The following is a 17,341-nucleotide window of genomic DNA, read 5'->3' as shown; positions in this document are numbered from 1 at the left end:
TAACGTGATGTACTCTGAAACACTTAACACACTTTACTTTTTCCCCCCACTGTCTAAACGCTGTTCACACTTGTGTTGTCACCTTTCCAATGGCAACACTGACAATTTCACCCAATATCACTCTCTCATACAGTTTGTTTTAGTATACAACACAACTAAGCTGTTGATGTTTATCTGTCAGAGTTGTTGGACTCAGAAGGCTGTATGTCAGAAGAAAAGGATTTCATTGATGGTGATAAAATGAGAATCATTAATCAAAGAGTAAAACAAGTTTCTTTGTTTTTTCTTTCTTCACCAAAACAAAAACTGTACAGAATCTGCACAGTGCTTGTATTGCATATGTGAGCATTACAAGTTCACTTTTATTTTATGTTAAGTTTCCTCAAGTTTTAGAGCCAATATCCTGAATGTTCGGTAAGAGGGATACATCTGAGAGCTGTAAACCACCTTAACAAAAATGTCTTAATTTCTATCTTTTAAAAAAAAAAAAAAATGTTTGTTATACCTGAGCAGTTCAAGATTATGTCAGAGTTAATTTTTATCTAAACTTTGTGGATGTAGTTTTATCAGATATGACTGGCAGTGTTTGCATCATTAGTAAACAGCCGATTGGTGGAAGGGACTGGGAGAATAGGAAATCCTCTTTTTTCCAACTGAGCTCAGCCCACCTCAAGCAATTGAGAAAAGAGCATCCAAAAACTTCAAGGTAAAAACTTTCAAGGTAACAAAAACGGTTATTTCATTGGCAGAGGGTATAATGTCTCGTCATAGTAAAAGCCGATGGAGAAAATAGGTTTGTGGGGTCTTTAAGAACTGAACCATGGAGATAACATGTTGTTCAGTGTTGGATTCACTCATGATTCATCACAGTTAAGATGGAGGTTGTGTGGTCTTTGTATGAGAAGTAAAGATGAAGGCGTTTGGTTCAAAAGTAAATCTAATGCAAAAGTGCATAAATCCCTGCTGACTCTCTAATAGCCAGAAGGGGGCGACTCAACAAAGGTCTTATAATGTGGAAGTTCATTAGAAAATAACCAAACTTCTGAGTTGATGTTATACATAGTGAACATTTTATGAGTTTACAGTTTTAATAGCAAGTTTCAAGTCTTCTTCAATACAGCATAATGTTGATTTTAGAGTAAAGTACACAACAAAGAAGGATACGGGTTGGATAAGGACAATAAGGTAAATTCTGAGAACAAATAACAACAAAGAAGGAAACTACAAAGTTTTCAAAACTAAACTAAAAATGTAAAGCTGCCTATGCAACTTGCACATAATGCTCATTTTGAATGGAAGGCTTTCAGGTGCTTTGTATTTGTGATCTTCTCTGCTGCAGAATCGTAATCTTTAGTCTGGCTTCATTATAGCCACAATCTGCCAAAGTACTGAAGGAGAGCTAACTCCATCATTAAATCCATCAGTTCTTTTTGCAGATCATCATTCAGATAGCTCCCTGCTGAGATTTGCTGGAAAGAGCTGAAGGAGAGCCATGGTGAACTCTGAGGAGAGGATATTGTTGTGTGAAAGACTGTGAAAAATTCAGATTTGGCATGCACTGAAATAAACAAATTGGACATTTTATCATAATTCATGCAGACTGGCATTCTGCATTCATGTGTACGTTTGTCACATTTTACAGCACAGAAGTCCTGAAGCTATTTTCAAAGGACATCGTTTACAGCACATGACTTGTTCAGTGTGTCTGAAAAAGCAGCACAATTGTATTGTAACATATTTTGATTTTCAGTGTTCAGGAGTCACGTTGATAGTCAATGAAGGAAACACACACACACACACACACACACACACACACACACACACACACACACACACACACACACACACACACACACACACACACACACACACACACACACACACACACACACACACACACACACACACACACACACACACACACACACACACACACACACACACACACACACACACACACACACACACACACACACACACACACACACACACACACACACACACACACACACACACACACACACACACACACACACACACACACACACACACACACACACACACACACACACACACACACACACACACACACACACACACACACACACACACACACGGCTGAATCGCTGAAGAAGCAAAATAAATAAAAAGGGACTTTGGGCTTTCTTCTAGGATGATGAAATATGCTGCTCCGCCGTCCCGGGGGAACACTGAGACCAGCCGCTTGATACACAAACACATATGCACACACAGCAGAATCAAATAAACCTTATAGCACAGCGTTTGAATGAATGAGCCTTACATAGCCGAGAATATAGAAACATACAGTACAACACGGGGCTACATGATGATGCATGGGGGAAGAATAGATTGTAGGGGGAGGGGAAGGAGGAGATGGGTAAAGAAGGAGCGAGAGGAGCAGGAAGGCCGAAGCAGGGAGAGCGAGATAGTAAACCAATTACCATAGGACTGAAAAAAGCCTTTCATCCCGAAACTGTCACCACACACACAAAAATATACACACTTCTATCTTTTCTCATCTGTGTCCTGCATACAAATACAGTATCTGCACGTACACACACGGTCGGACATCTCTCTTTATCACTCACTTGCACACATATTCCGAGCTCTCTCTTCAAACAAATGCACTCTTGATTAAATATTGAGGAGTGCCTGTGGCAAAGTGAGCAGATACAATTCCTCTCCTCTCTTGTGTGGAGCTCTCACTCTTTGGAAGAAGTGGGGAAAAAATGAAGGGAGGGAAGAAGAAGAGGCCTAAAAAAGGCACAAAGAGAAGGAGAGGATAAAGAGGAGAGGAAAGAGTGAAGGATGGGTGGGGGGAGAGGAGAGGAGTGGTGAAAAAACAGCTGGACAGTAATGAAAAGACAGAAAAGGAGAAAGTGACAGCAGACGAGAAGACAGAGGAGAATCAGAAGGGAGCGACATGAAAGGCAAGAGCATGTATTAACATGTATTTGAAACTATAACACAGTATGACAGATGAGTTCATGTATTCAAGAACAGACCATGAATAGCCGATACTGTTCTGTAACTACTATCATTTTTAGTTAATGATAAATGACTTTTTTAGCCATGCTAAAAATGCTGAAATAATGCCCAGACATTCATGGTCCCCAGAGAATGAATCCTAATGACAATTTGTCATCTTTTGATTTTTCTTTTATGCTACAATGTGGTTGTCATTTGTCATTTTAGATGATGTGCTTCTTCAACTACTGGATGGACTTACATCAAAGTTGGTATAAATTTAAGTCAAACTTGTTCTCATCCCAACAAGTCAAACGCAGACACATCATCAGATTTATTTTGCATCTAGTACAGACACAAATGGACTGTTTGGTGTCAAAAAGAAGCACATAGCAGAGGCTGTTTTATTCTTGTCTAACACAAAGAGTTTGTTTAGGTTTAGGCAGAGAAAAATACATGCTTAAAGTTAGGTAGAACATCACGAGAAGGGCTAAAACATTCAATATTTACTTTTTTACACTAGACCTGAAATAACGGTCTCCTGGAATATGGTCACGAGTTGTTCGGGCCAACTATTTAACCATCTTTAAGCATTGGGTTTGCCCTGCTAAGCTTTGCATGCATTGTTGCAGTGAAAACCAAAGTTTGTCAATGAAAGTAAACAAAGAAAAATGAAGAGGAATTCATCTCTCATCTTCACCCCAGGACTCGGGGGGGGGGGGGGGGGGGGGTGTAGGAGGAGTAAGCGTTAGGACACTTGCTGGAGGACCCCCAATTTGATTTTTGCCAGGGCCCCACCAGACACTATATCACCACTGTTTGTACAACATCGCTGACAGCAGTTTCTCTGAGGGTCTTAAATTGCAGTGGACAGATTACTTTATAGTTACTTGAAGGAGCCTGATGCGCCTGTTTGTATGAGACATGACAAAGTGAGTCTCAGCGGGGTTGGATGTTGCTTCATCTCCCTTTTGTGAGGAATTTTATTAGCCTTGGTATTCTCCTGACTATCTATTAGTTCCATTGTTGAGTTGAATAAAAAAGAGACATTCCCTCAGCATCAGCTATTTTGGAAAGTGCTAACTAGCAAATGTAGGCATGCACATACACAACACAAACGGTGGCTCCTACTTGGTTAACATCGCCTATAGCCCTGTAGATGGCCTTCAAACTGATCCATTTATTCTAACAATGAATAGATCATAATTAAAAAAGAGATAAATGTTTCACTGTTGATATGCCATAGCACAGAAAAGCTCTTACTTTACATTTGCATCACCATGTAAACCCCTGAGAGGGCTAAACATTGCACTCATAATAAGAGCTGCGTGATTGCCATCTAGTGGTGGCTTTCTGGAACTGCAGACTGAATAGAATTTCAGTGTCTGACGCTATATGGCAACCATAATCAACAATATTTTGAGTGGAAACCTTGAATCCTCTAGTTATTCAAAGGCATGGGACCAGACATTGCACAATAGACTTTTTAAAAAGATCAAACACAGGAGTGCATGCAAGAACACGTTGGGACAGGTGGGAATAGAATGCTCACACACTGCACTCAGTCTTTCATGTGGAGAAAAATATTTCTAAACTTTAAAAAATTTGCTTTTTTGGTCCGGTGGGAAACCTTAGTGAAACACTTTAGGATTTAATCTTACAGCTTTACTTTCCACCAAATAGATGCATGTAAAATGTACACTACACTACATTACATATTTGTTTTAATAATCACACATTTTAATGTTGCACGTTTCTTTTTTTGTCAACATCTCTTTCGAAAACAGTCAACACCATCATGTGCTGCACTTAAGTGTTGCATAATGTGCTAGGGGAATATGTCATGTAGGTACAATTAAAACCAAAATTCACTGTCATTAAGATGAGTCTTGTGTCAAAATGTAGGATTGATCGTTTAGATAATTGATGGAAGTAATGCTGAGAATTCATGTTCAGGAGTGCTTTAAGGTAATGCAGGACCAATTATAGAATATTTGCTTTTGGAAGTACAATTTTTGTCAGGTTTATGTGAGGCCGAAAGCATTATTTTTAGCTTCTCAAGCGAAATCTTAATAACATTTGACATAAGTAGAACACACACACAGCATTTTGGTATTAAATTTGATACATAAAAAATAAAACTGGTAGATGTGTACTTAAGGTTAATGAAAAGGATGCAAACATGGGAATATTAATGTAAGCCAAAGTTGTGAGGGCAAAACTCCCAATGTTGGATTTACATTCACTTTTTTGATACTGGTTAGACCATTTTTTCAAACTGGTAAAATCCCAACTAACAAATCACTCATCAATCTTTCTAATAATTTGAGTATCATTTGTCATAAATGTGCAATGAAATGTTGAAACTGTTTCACGCATACCCCTCCCTTGCATAGAATTTCAGAGGAAACATGAGAGGAACAAAAAAATTGCAGAGCAAGAGGAAGCCTCGAGGTCATCCTGCAAACTTGTATTATACTAACAAATACTGTTTCACTTTTTGCACTTCCTGCAAACTATGAACAGGCATGTTTCACCACGCTGATGGTAATCTCAGTTAGTGACACACATCGCTTACTGTACAGTGGGGTCATAATGGCATTCAAGACGCATTTCTTTACATTACTCTGAGAAGTTACAATCGAGTACCAATTTGCTTTATAAGAGTTAATGTAACCCGAAGAAAGAATATCTGCTGTATCTTAAACTTGAATTAAGTCAACACTGTCTGTTGTTCATGAGTTTGCATACTGTGGACCATATAGTGGTAAAACACTGGATTTATTTAGACACAAGGGGAAAAAAAACAGAAATGAGAGCCAGACCTTCTATTTCAAGCCCACCAGACCGACTTCCTACACAAGCTAATGTGGCATGATAATCACAAATACATCATAAATTATTTACAAGAGCACTTCAGTAAATTTAAGATTCAGAATTTCAGTAAGTGCGCAATTCTAATTTGGGGCCCACAAATTAAATGGAAAATATGTCAAAAGCTCTTCATGTGGTGATGACAATCTGCACTCAGCTACCACAGTGATACTACTAAGATAGTCTCAAGGCTCAAAGTGTTCACCAAAAGTACAAGGACACCCTGAATGAAGAGTGAACAGAACCCCGTTCTTACAACATCCTCCTTGTAGGGCAAAAAAAAAACATCCAATATATGCATGTTCTGCTTCTTTTGACCTGATTTGGGAGTTCTGTGGTTTGATTCCCCATGAGTAATCTGAATTAACAGAGGGAAAGTTCATTTCAAAAATAGTGGCAGAGGGAATTATACAGAATTTAACATTTTGATTACAAATCAATACACAGAGCTGTTAAGAGTGCTGCTAATGATCACAATTTGTGTCCATGCTGAATAAAATGGAAGCACTTCCCTTGTCTTTCTCTTTCAGTTGCTTGATAGAAAACAATCTTTGTAGGTAATCGATACAATATAAATGTAATAAAAACAAAGCCCATATCTATGTCTGGTTTTCTTTTTATAAATGTCATATTCTCTCTGAGTTCCACAGAATGATGATGTTTAATATCCTGTATATCAACAAGCTCATTTGAGTTTTCCAAGTTAATCTGTATTACACAGAGAACTGGTTTAGCTCCATTAGTAGAGTGGGCATTTTGGTACAGAAACTAGTCCACTTTGCAGTGGTTGCAGATTCAGCTCCTGATCCTGACGCTTTTTGGTGCATCTCATCCCCTACTCTCTCTCCCCACATTTCCCAACAACAGCCTTATCACATAAACCCACAAGCCCAAAAGATTATGTTATCTACTACTTCTGTTATCACTATTCAACTAACATTAAGCTATCATACATTTGTGATTTTCTGTGAGGTTATAGTCCTATAGAAGCAAATGCAGCTCTGATAACTGATTCAATTATTATTTTTTTAGGATTTGTGCACTGTCTAACAAAAGATCCAGCAACTGACGAGTGCTGATATCTGGCTTTTGTACACAATTTGATTGATTGGATTGCTGTTATTGTTATACAATAAATAGCCAGACAAAGCAGCTGTGGATAAGTGGTAGAGTCGGTCGTATCTCAACTAAAAGTTTGGGGGTTCGATCCCCATCTCCTGCAGCCACATGTCCGATGTGTCCTTCAGCAAGACTTTTAACCCCAAGTTGCTTCTGTCTCTCAACCGATTTTTGGGGTTGGATCCCCATCTTGACCCCAAGTTGCTCTCACTGGTTTGTCGACACTCCAGTATAGTAGTCTCTGCCATCAGTGTGCCAATGGGTGTGAATGGGTAGGTCTGACCTGCGGTGTAAAAAGCGATTTGAGTAGTCAGAAGACTAGAAAAAAACACTATACAAGCTCAAGTCCATTTACCATTTATAATAATAATAGCTTGGATTTATATAGTGCCTTTCAAGAAACCCAAGGACGCTTAACAATAGTACAAAACGGGGGGGCTGTAATAGGAGACAACAAGAGAGAAATAAAACACAAACAAAGAGAAAAAAACACAAATCAAACAAATGAAGGACAAAGAAGTGGGTGCTGGGGGAAGTGTTAACTGAGGCCAAATGCTTTGGTGAACAGGTAGTGTTTGAGGAGATTTTTGAAGATGTCTAGAGATGCAGCAGTAAGGATTTCGGCAGGGTGACAGTTCCATAGGGTGGGGGCTGCGGTACTGAAGGCTCTGTCACCAAAGGGTCGCAGTTTGGGGTGGAGAGCAGACCTGTGGCTGAGGACCGCAGCTGACGAGACGGGGTGTAGGGTTGGAGGAGGTCGGTGAGGTACGGTGGGGCTAGAGCATGGAGTGATTTATAGGTGAGTAGTAGGAGTTTGTAGTGAATGCGGGATTTGATCGGGATCGGGTGGGGGTGATGTGCTGCCAGGGCTTGCCAGGGAGGAGATCTCCAACATTCCTGAGCAGTGCCTTGGGGGCCACAACAATGAGCTCAGTCTTGCTGCTGTTAAGTTTGAGGAGGTTGGAAGACATCCTGGTTTTAATGTCCTGCAGGCAGCTGACTAGTCACTGGGGGGGGGGCTTAGTGGATGGAAGAGTGCTGAGGCAGAGTTGCGTGTCATCGGCGTAGAAATGGAAATTGAGACCATGTTGGCGGATTATCAGACCAAGGGGGAGAATGTAGATGGTGAAAAGAAGAGGGCCAAGCACGGAGCCTTGCGGCACGCCTTGGTTTAATGGGGCTGGGGAGGAGCTGGACTTGCTGATGGTGACAAACTGTCTCCCTGTTAGAGAGGTAGGAGTGGAACCAGGAGAGAGCTATACTGGAGACGGCAAGGTGTTGTGGTTGAGATTTATATGCAAGAACATCAGTGGCATAAGACTAGTGCCTTGTGGTGTCCAGAATTTAACTTTGAGAAAGATCTAATAACGTCTGTCAAAGAAACCACAAAAGATGGCAAAATGTGAAAACAAATCAAATTTTGCCTCAACTGAAATGGAGTTTACTGCTTAGTTGAAATACAATCATTAAAAGCAGATGACCATTGATCTGTTGAAGAGTTTTGAATTAAATAATAACTTGCATGACATGTCGTCTGTTGGAGTATATCAATGTGGAAGTCAATGTGGAATATTCCAGTTGTGGAAAAATAAAATAAAAGTATCTTTAACTTTAGGGAAGAAGACCCAAAGCCCCTCCAGAGCCGCACACGACTGTAAAAACAGTTTTCACAAGCTTAGTAGTACATTGACCTTGATAATTAAAATATGAAGTGTCCCTTGAATAAAAAAAGGGAACTCTAGAAAAAGAATAACAACAGGAGTGCCCCAGTAGCTGTTAGGGACACCACCCATTTAATGATGGTTAAATTGAAAATAAGTTGTTTTAACAGAGACATAAAAGCTTTTATTCTTAGTTAGGATGTGGGATGTAAAATTAAATTCAAGTATGTGGTTAAAAGAAAATAGCCTTTGTTACATTTATGAGTTTATAAAAGCAAACATCAGTGAAAGGTATTGTAAGATCTTCATTCATTAAAGTGTCGAAAAGCTGATCATTGTCAGATATTGATCATTTTAGCCAGTTGAGTGAGAGGAATAACGACTTACATGACACACAACAAATGTTGCTTCAACAGGGAGTTCAAGTTTAACACTCTGGAAGGTATCTGGGATGGCATGTAATCCCTCAGTTTGAAATAAATTAAAATCTAGCAGATATTTGACTTGACTTTCTCTCTTCTGGTTCTGGATATTGTTGATTTATTTTCATCTTTACTTGGTGTTATTATGAAACTATCTGGCTGTAGTGGATTTTCCATTTAAATTATCTGGCTGAAACTAGTTTATCATAGGGATTTTCTTGTTTTTCAAAATTTTGTCAAACGCTTTTCTGTGAGTGTGTATGTTAAAAACTGTATTATTCAGTTTAATTAAATAACTATCATGATTACTATTCATTATTAAAAGGATCATAGATCACTTCTTTCAATAGAACCACCAAAGCGGTTTGGACTTTGATTTCCTGCCTCTCTGCTAATTCTGAAGATGGAAACTTCATGCAATCTTTACCAAAATCACCACCAATAACCTAAAGGAAGGAATGGATACACTCTCCCCAACACCTTTGATTTCTCACAAAATAGAATAACCATGGCGTGACGGTAAAAATACCAGCATAACACTATTATGGGCATCCACATTTTACCCATTCCTGCCATCCACCCCTTCGTGCCAAGGGGGGGACCGGATGCTGGATGGAAACTTTTAATTCCGTTCATGCATAGAAAGTGAGGTATTGGGAAATCCCTCCAGGCTGAAGACTATAAAAGACAAGGCTATTCCTTCCTGCCTTGATAGACAGCCCTCAACATCATCGACACTCTACAAGCGCTTCCCACCAGCGGACATGCCCTACACACTCAGTAAGTGATTTGCAGCCTGTGCATTTCCTGCCTCTCTTCCTCTTTTCATTCATTCAGTCATTCATGCTTTTTCCTCTCGGTATAGATGCCTGCTTGCTGTTGGTCGCTCTGCTGCAGGGCGTTCAGGTAGCTTCAGTTCAATTTGCACCCACTGAAAGCCTGGCAGGTGACACTTCAGGTGAGGAGGGGGAGGCAGCCTCCGAGTCTCTGAGCACCTCCAGGTTCTGGGGCCTGATCCTTGGTGCGACCGATAATCACTCAAAGGAGGTTAGTCTATTGAAGAACTTCCACTGAATTTCGTGTAATGAGTCAATTTCGAAATGTGATTGGGCTGACTGTTGCCTTTTTTCTTTGCATGCACAAAGAGAATACTGCACTCCTGACTCTTCTTTTATTCCCCCCTTAGTTTGAAGCTGAATTCCAAAACCAGGTGAAATATCATATGTTGGAGGAATACAACATCTCCTCACTCCCAGAAAGCTGCCCTTCCTCCGACTTAAGAAAGGTATTTCTCTTCCTTGTCCTACCGTCACACAGGTAACAGAATGTGATGGATTATTGGGTTCATTTGAGGCACTGATGCCGTTTATCTGACGTCTCCTCAGGAGGCTTGTCTCCACAGGTTGGTCCAAGGTCTATTTATCTACCGAGTTCTTATTAAGCACGTGGAGAAGGAGTATCCAAGCAACTATAAACTCTCAGAGGCCAGAATCAACTGCGGCCGGCTGATCACCCATATCAAAGTAAATGTGAGTCAGAGATACTTGGTATACAAACAACTGGTAATGATGCATGTATTATAAACCCCTCATAAGTTGATTGTGTTTTCTGAAAACGAAAGGTGTCAATTGAACATATATTTGATTTGTGCCCTACAGATGAAGCATCCCGAAAGTGTAACAGAGCTGAACAGCAGCCAGGAGGAGCAGCTTCTGAAGGATATCGACAGCCCTGACACTTACAAGAGAAGGATGACCGCACACAGCATCCTGTACCACCTCCGGAACTTCCTCCTCCAATGCAAAAGAGCGATCAGAAAAAGAGAAATGGCCAGAGGAAGAATGACCAACAGGAACCTGTTACCCATCAGGTTCAGTAACCAAGTTTAAAAATGCAAGAATGAGGTGAAATTATGATGGAATACCTCAGGGAATATTGTATGCCTCATTAGGTAATTTTAACACTTTGTGTTTTCATTGTTTTTCAAGGGGAACATGCACTTAGTGGAGGTGATGGGTTTCTTAAATTATAAAGACCTCAAGTCTGGAATTGCCCACAGTTGCACAACTTATTTAACCTATTTATACTTGAGGAAAAGTTTAATTTATTAGTCAGGATTGTTAGTTTCCAGCACTGAAAATGCCATTTGTACTTGAATGTTATTTAGATTTGAGTCTTGATGAATTTCTGAATTGTGGTGAGATTACTTGAGCAGCAATTTTGGGACTGCTTAACTTTTCAAAGAAGACATTTATTTTCATAAACAGTGATTCTGTAACGTTTACTGCTATTTATTTACATCTAACATTATTTAAGTAAATGTGCTGTTTATTTAAGGTTGAGGTTTGTGCAAAGATATTTTAATAATCTGTACAAATGAAGAAATAAAAAAATTGTACTGAAAAAAATGAACAAGTTCTTCTTTCCAACACATGTCACTTCACTAAAGGGTTACAACTCATTGTGTAACCGTTTTCTAGAAACTATAAGCAACTGAAGCAGATTTAGTTGGGAGTCCTCAGGTCTGCCTTTTAAAAGGAACCAAGAACCAAGTTTCACACTCTGTGTGAAACTCCAAACTTGAAAACATGGTCATACAAATCCATTGATTTAAGTTTGGGGAATATGTATATGTAACACAAAAAATAATGTTCAATGTATTAAAAAAAAACAACTTTTAATCTGTTTTTTTCCTGCATATTTTTTCTTACAAGACTTGACTTTAGTTGTTTGAAAATCAGGCATCATCAGCATGAGTCCTGGTGTTGGAGATAAGAGAGGAATTTCTTTGAGGATTTAATTTCAGAAATGATAAATTACAAACAAAGAGGACAAACATGAAATGGATGGTGTATCCAAACATCACTGTCATTAAAAAAAAGAAAAAAAGAAGAAAAAAAAACACACCCCAGAAATAGTCCAGTCCAGACTACATATTTTGAGGGACAAAGTCTTGATTCCACCTAGTTCATTCCAAATTCTTCGGCCCATGTTGCCCAAACTCTCCATTCTATTTATGTGGCTGTTAATTTGATGGTAGCAGAAACCATTCCCTCATTACTTCTCAGATTTGTGACAGTGTGGTCTTCAGTCAAAAGAGAAAAACAATGTCCATTTCCTGTTCCAATCACCTGGGTCATATGGTCTTATTGAGGGGGTCGGGATGGGATGGGATGGACTGGCTGTGTGGAGACGCTCCTCAGCCCCACAGCAAACTAAAGAGAAGAAAAGGAAAGGAGAAATCCATCAATCCAAAGTGCAGACGTTCTGTCACTCAAAGTCAAATTCCAATATGTTTATTTCTGTAACTAAATTAATGTTTACTTCCAAATTAGGTTATTTTATGTGAAGATATTAACAATATGTGATCCTACAATTTGTGTTTATGTACCAGTGTTTCCCATACATTGATTAATCTGCCACACGCACGCATCTTTTTACTTTAGAACAGCACAAAGTTCATCTGTGATCACTCTCACCGTGTCTACAGCTAACGGCATCTCACAGCCTGCTAAATGTGTATGTACAGGAAAAAACATATTTGATATAAATACAAACGCAATATTAAAATGTATCCCCACCCCCCTGCGATCTACCCCAAAAAAAATATGACGAGCCCCCGCGAACTCCACCGCCCAGATATCGAGTCATTCTGTGGGAAACACTGTTTACAATAACAAATCACAAGAGTAAATGTACCTTCATTTTAGTATACAAACAACAATAACATAAATAGCATACATCTCAATAGAAAAGAAAACATGTTGATAAGTGGATGCCCAAGATTTACACTATTAGAACGGCTTCAGGATACAAATTCAACTGATTGTTTGTGCAGCAAATGTGTTCATCAAATCTACGTCATTGACATGAATCTTTTCTGCTTAAAAGAAGGAAATTCCAACTAGCTGTTTTTTCAAACCATCTAACCTTGCATTCATTATGTCAAAACAACTGGAAGAATTCGTTTTCAACTGGAATTTGAACTGATTACTTTCAAAATGTGGAACCACAACTCACACAGACAGAAAATGTTGTTACAAGACTATCTAACAGTTGACTACCCAATATTCCATGACTACAGGAAATACAGCCATGTTGTGGAAGGTGTGAAAACTCCTTTTCAGCGTCTCTTTTCTCACGGTTCTACTTGATGTTTCTTCTGAAAACACAAACATGATTTGGTCGGAAGGGTTCTCTTAAGACCAAACCTGTGCTCACCTCAACACAGTGGGTTCAGGCATCCCTGGATCTGCTCCTCGCTTGAAACCTGGGAAAACACAAAGCATAAACAAGCGGTAAAGCATATGTGTGAAGACTTTTAAAAAAGGTGAAAATCCATTTTATCGAAACCACTTGCACAAGCTAGCTGCAAACATTGTTTGAATCATCTTCTGCTGTATAAAATATTATTTTATTTTAGCAAGCTTGATTAAAGTACACTCTAGGAAATAAACTTTTGAAATTCCTGTTTATTTAACAATAATAATAGCCAACATTTCCCCCTAAAAATAAGGTGTCTCATTTGGTGTCATTAGGTTGTCAACAGATTAGTATATATGCAAAACCCCAGTTTTATCAAACAGCATTATTTCACAAGAAAGCTGAATGTCAGAAATACGTTTCCTGTGGAAAATAGTGAAAAGAGCCTTGTAGTAACATCAGAGCATCTGAGTCACAGCCTTCATCTGAAGTACACAGAAAGGAAAACAATGATTTAATTTCCCCAAGATTGCCATCTTATTCAAATTGTGATAATGCAAGAGCACCAAATGTTTGCAATTTCAGAAAATCCTGAATGTAAGAGGTGAATGATTGTCAGAAGAGAAAGGGGAGAGGGGAGAAAGTATGACATCACTGTTGGTCTTTCCACAATTCTGAAGTCAGAAAGGATTCACCCGTAAATGGCAACTCCAGCGGCTGTGAGGTCACACATGCAAAAGTCTCAACTTCCCTATATTTGCTCGTAACCACAGCCATGCAAAAGGTCTGAACTCCCCCTTTGCACTACTGCAAACCACTACCAAGTACAGTGTTTCCCCTAGGTTTACAGCGTTGGGGGGGGAGACGACGCCGTCACAAACACTTGAAGGAATCTTGGTGTTCATGTGTTACTTTTAATGACAGCTGTCCTTTTCTATCGGAAAGGTATCCTTAAATGACGTCTTTCCCTGATTCCCGACTCTATCCACTATTCCAGGCCTGGCCAACCCGCGGCTCCCGAGCCCGGTCTCATGCGGCTCCTCAGTTCATATAGAATTTTGTGTGTTCTTTTTTGTTGTTGTAACGTTAGGCCCATCCATTGTGTTTGTGTTAAAAATTGCCTTTGCCCGTCAGTATGAGGGCATGACAACATGTCTAATTTTGACAGAGAGCCAATCACAAAAATGCCTGCGAACCAATTCGAGGGAGGGAGGGCCTTATTGTTGAGTAAACAATTTGTGTGAAACAAGCCAAGTTCGCTCTGAAAATGGCAGGGAAAAAATGCACAGCAAAACGAAAATATGAAGATGAACACAGGACGTTTTTAACAGAGTGGGAGAGTTTATATTTCTTCGTTCAACGTAATGGCAAGCCATTCTGCCTTATATGCCAGGCGTCATTAGCGCATTTCAAGGCTTCAAATCTTCAGCGTCACTTCAGCTCACTCCATACTAACATCGAGCAGGAATTTCCAAAAGGTACTGAGCGTCACAAGCACAAGTTAACAAGTTTGAAAAATCAGGCAGAAAAGCAGACACAGTTGTTCCAGAAAATTACCAAGCACTCAGAGATCATAACAATCAAATAATGCACACATTATTATTTAACAAATATCAGAAGGTACTGTGATGAGTCATCTTTTGTAATCGATATCGAAGCACATTGATCAATACCGAATCGTGACTAGGGTTGCCACCCGTCCCGTAAAATACGGAAATCGTCCCGTATTTTACACTTTGACATTGCGTCCCGTTTTGAATCAGTACGGGACGCGTCCTGTATTTCCAAGATGCCTTGAACTCAGCATCATTCAGCCCGCATTCAGCCGGCTAGTTCCCGCCTCCTCGGAGCGTCCATCGGTTTGTTTGGTTCTTTTTTGGCATGAGCAATGAGAGCTCTTTAGTGATTGGGAGAGAAAAAGTCATAGGAGTCAGTAGGAAACATGTCTGCAGCTGCTTCTGATACCGGCACCGTGAACCGGTGAAACGTAAACGGTTGAAGAAATACAGACGTGAGTAGAAAGTAATGTCTGGCTTGACCGTGTCAGTGAAAATTTATATGATGTAAAGGAAACTATTGTAGGCCTACTTAATATATTTTCTCCGATGTTTATAGATAGGTTATTCCAGTATAGTTTGGATAGTGTGAATATTTTTCGGTACGCAAAACAAAAAGATGACATTTATTTTATCCAAATCTGTATTCACACTATGGCCTGGGCGAGATATCATCAATACAACATCAATATATCGACAGTAGACACTTAATTAATACAATAAGAAAATAGTTCAAAACCATATTAATAGTATCATTCATGATTTCATGAGAAAACAACAACAACAACAACAACAGACAGAAGGACAGAATAAATGAATAAGACTACTATTAAATTCATACTGTTTATTTAATTAAAAATCTGTCATCCTCCTCTCTATGTTACAGCAGTGTCAGAAGCACTTCAATAATACTCTGTTAATGAATTAAGTTAATAACTTTATTTTAGGTTTAAGTTAAGTTGTAAATTAAATAGGCCTAGCTAGTAGTAAGCATCTGCTGAAGTCCTGTTAGATGCATTTCATTGTTCATACATTACTGTATGTGCCTTTACACTGAAGTTTTGTGTTTTGTAAATTATTTCAGAAAAAAAAAGTGTTCATAAAGCACTTAAAACTTTAAGTATGACTCTTATTACTTCATTAAAACCACGTTTTAAATCATGATTCACCACAACTGGTGCCCCACCCCACCGTTGGGCCAGTGGTGGTCAGGCCCCTCCTGAGTTGCACCCTGCTGCGGGGTGTCCTTTATTTTTCTGCTTGGAAGGTGGCAACCCTAATCGTGACCCAAAGAATTTAAATCGAATTGAAATGTGAGGTTGTGGACAATACCCAGCTCAACTTTCACACTGCCTCCACTTTACTGTATTAGCATGTAAAACAATACATACACTTCTTCAAAGCTCAACTTTATGCAGTTTTAAGAATCAAATGTCTGGAGAAATATTTGTTAAACTAAACCTGGAACTGATCCAATTCAGTTCCTGCTAATGAAACAAGGTTGGAGACGTCAAATTTGACATTTAATTTCTCGCACTCACTGTCTATGAAGGACCCCGTTGATAATTATTAAGGTTCTCAATTAAATTACATTTTGCCCATCCACCCCGATTAAGGATTACATTAGTTTGTAGGTGAATGCTAATGCTAGCGCAAAGCTAAGTGGCTAAAGTTAGCTAAGCACGTCTTCTCGTGTTTAAACTGTTGATACTGACCGAGGTACAGCACGGTTGGGATGAAACCCCATCGGATGACAAACTGTCCACACTGGAATAGTTGCTGTAGACGCTGCTTGGTTTCTTTGCTCAGTTTAGCCATGTTTATACCCCAACCAGCGTGGATGATGCTGCTGCTGCCAAGGACAAGGTAAGAGGAAGTGACGTAACGAGTCGCGCAGCACACTGACGCTAAATGTTCTTCTTCTGTTTTAGTACGCCATCTCGCGGACAGCCATTTAACTTCAGGTCTACATTTCTTACCCTCTGAAAAAGCTGAACATTATTTCAGTTTCAAATTATATTTATCCAGATCATTTATTCACGAGGACAACATTTAACCTGGAAAACTCTGAAGTACACTTTTGTAAGTAAAATGTTCTTTTAATAATCAATTATTACAGTAAGTATTGTGTGGGCCCTGTAAAAAACACAAAACATATCAAAACACATCTGAGACCACTGTTTAAGTGTTTCTACTCAGTATTAGGAAGTAATTTATAGTATTTTTATGAATAATTTTTAAGTGACTCTGTATTTTATGTTCAGTGTTAGATGTGATTGTAGCTGTGTGATGTTGTAATTTCCTATAAGAGTATTATTACTTTCCCAATTAAATGTCCCAGCTAAGTCTCTAACACTACACAAGAAGTGTCTGAATACAGAAATGATAGTGCTGCTCAATAGCAATTACATTGGGTATACATTCTGCCTCATAATAAAAATAATGTGTCCAGCTCTAGTTACAATAGACTACTTCCAGAGTACACCAACTCTGGCACCAAGCACCACATAAAACACAT

The 17,341-nt window shown here is 39.2% G+C and overlaps 2 protein-coding genes across 2 annotated transcripts; one reads left to right on the top strand and one right to left on the bottom strand.

Annotated features, from left to right (window-relative positions):
* Positions 1 to 9,725: 9,725 nt before the first annotated feature.
* Positions 9,726 to 11,345, top strand: LOC132991052 (interleukin-6-like). The gene is made up of 5 exons (XM_061059618.1): positions 9,726 to 9,844; positions 9,930 to 10,111; positions 10,251 to 10,349; positions 10,450 to 10,593; positions 10,723 to 11,345. The coding sequence occupies exons 1-5, from the start codon at positions 9,829 to 9,831 to the stop codon at positions 10,951 to 10,953; spliced, it is 672 nt and encodes a 223-aa protein (XP_060915601.1). The 5' UTR covers positions 9,726 to 9,828; the 3' UTR covers positions 10,954 to 11,345.
* Positions 11,346 to 11,726: 381 nt separating this feature from the next.
* Positions 11,727 to 16,674, bottom strand: tomm7 (translocase of outer mitochondrial membrane 7 homolog (yeast)). The gene is made up of 3 exons (XM_061059619.1): positions 16,539 to 16,674; positions 13,286 to 13,334; positions 11,727 to 12,279 (listed from the first exon to the last, which is right to left on the bottom strand). The coding sequence occupies exons 1-3, from the start codon at positions 16,639 to 16,641 to the stop codon at positions 12,264 to 12,266; spliced, it is 168 nt and encodes a 55-aa protein (XP_060915602.1). The 5' UTR covers positions 16,642 to 16,674; the 3' UTR covers positions 11,727 to 12,263.
* Positions 16,675 to 17,341: the final 667 nt, after the last annotated feature.

The sequence above is a fragment of the Labrus mixtus genome, chromosome 16, assembly GCF_963584025.1.
Source record: "Labrus mixtus chromosome 16, fLabMix1.1, whole genome shotgun sequence".
Classification (NCBI taxonomy): Eukaryota; Metazoa; Chordata; class Actinopteri; order Labriformes; family Labridae; genus Labrus; species Labrus mixtus.
The sequence above is the reverse complement of the archived record's forward strand: the minus strand, read 5'-3'. Positions and strand labels throughout refer to the sequence as shown.

Bases quoted from the DNA above. Each gene is read 5' to 3' on its own strand.
- tomm7 (XM_061059619.1), bottom strand. From the start codon at position 16,641: ATGGCTAAACTGAGCAAAGAAACCAAGCAGCGTCTACAGCAACTATTC. The intron at 13,335-16,538 runs GTCAGTATCAAC...GTGTTTTCCCAG, and splicing joins CCCAACCGTGCTGTACCTCG to GTTTCAAGCGAGGAGCAGAT.
- LOC132991052 (XM_061059618.1), top strand. The intron at 10,112-10,250 runs GTTAGTCTATTG...TTCCCCCCTTAG, and splicing joins CCGATAATCACTCAAAGGAG to TTTGAAGCTGAATTCCAAAA. The intron at 10,350-10,449 runs GTATTTCTCTTC...ACGTCTCCTCAG, and splicing joins CTTCCTCCGACTTAAGAAAG to GAGGCTTGTCTCCACAGGTT.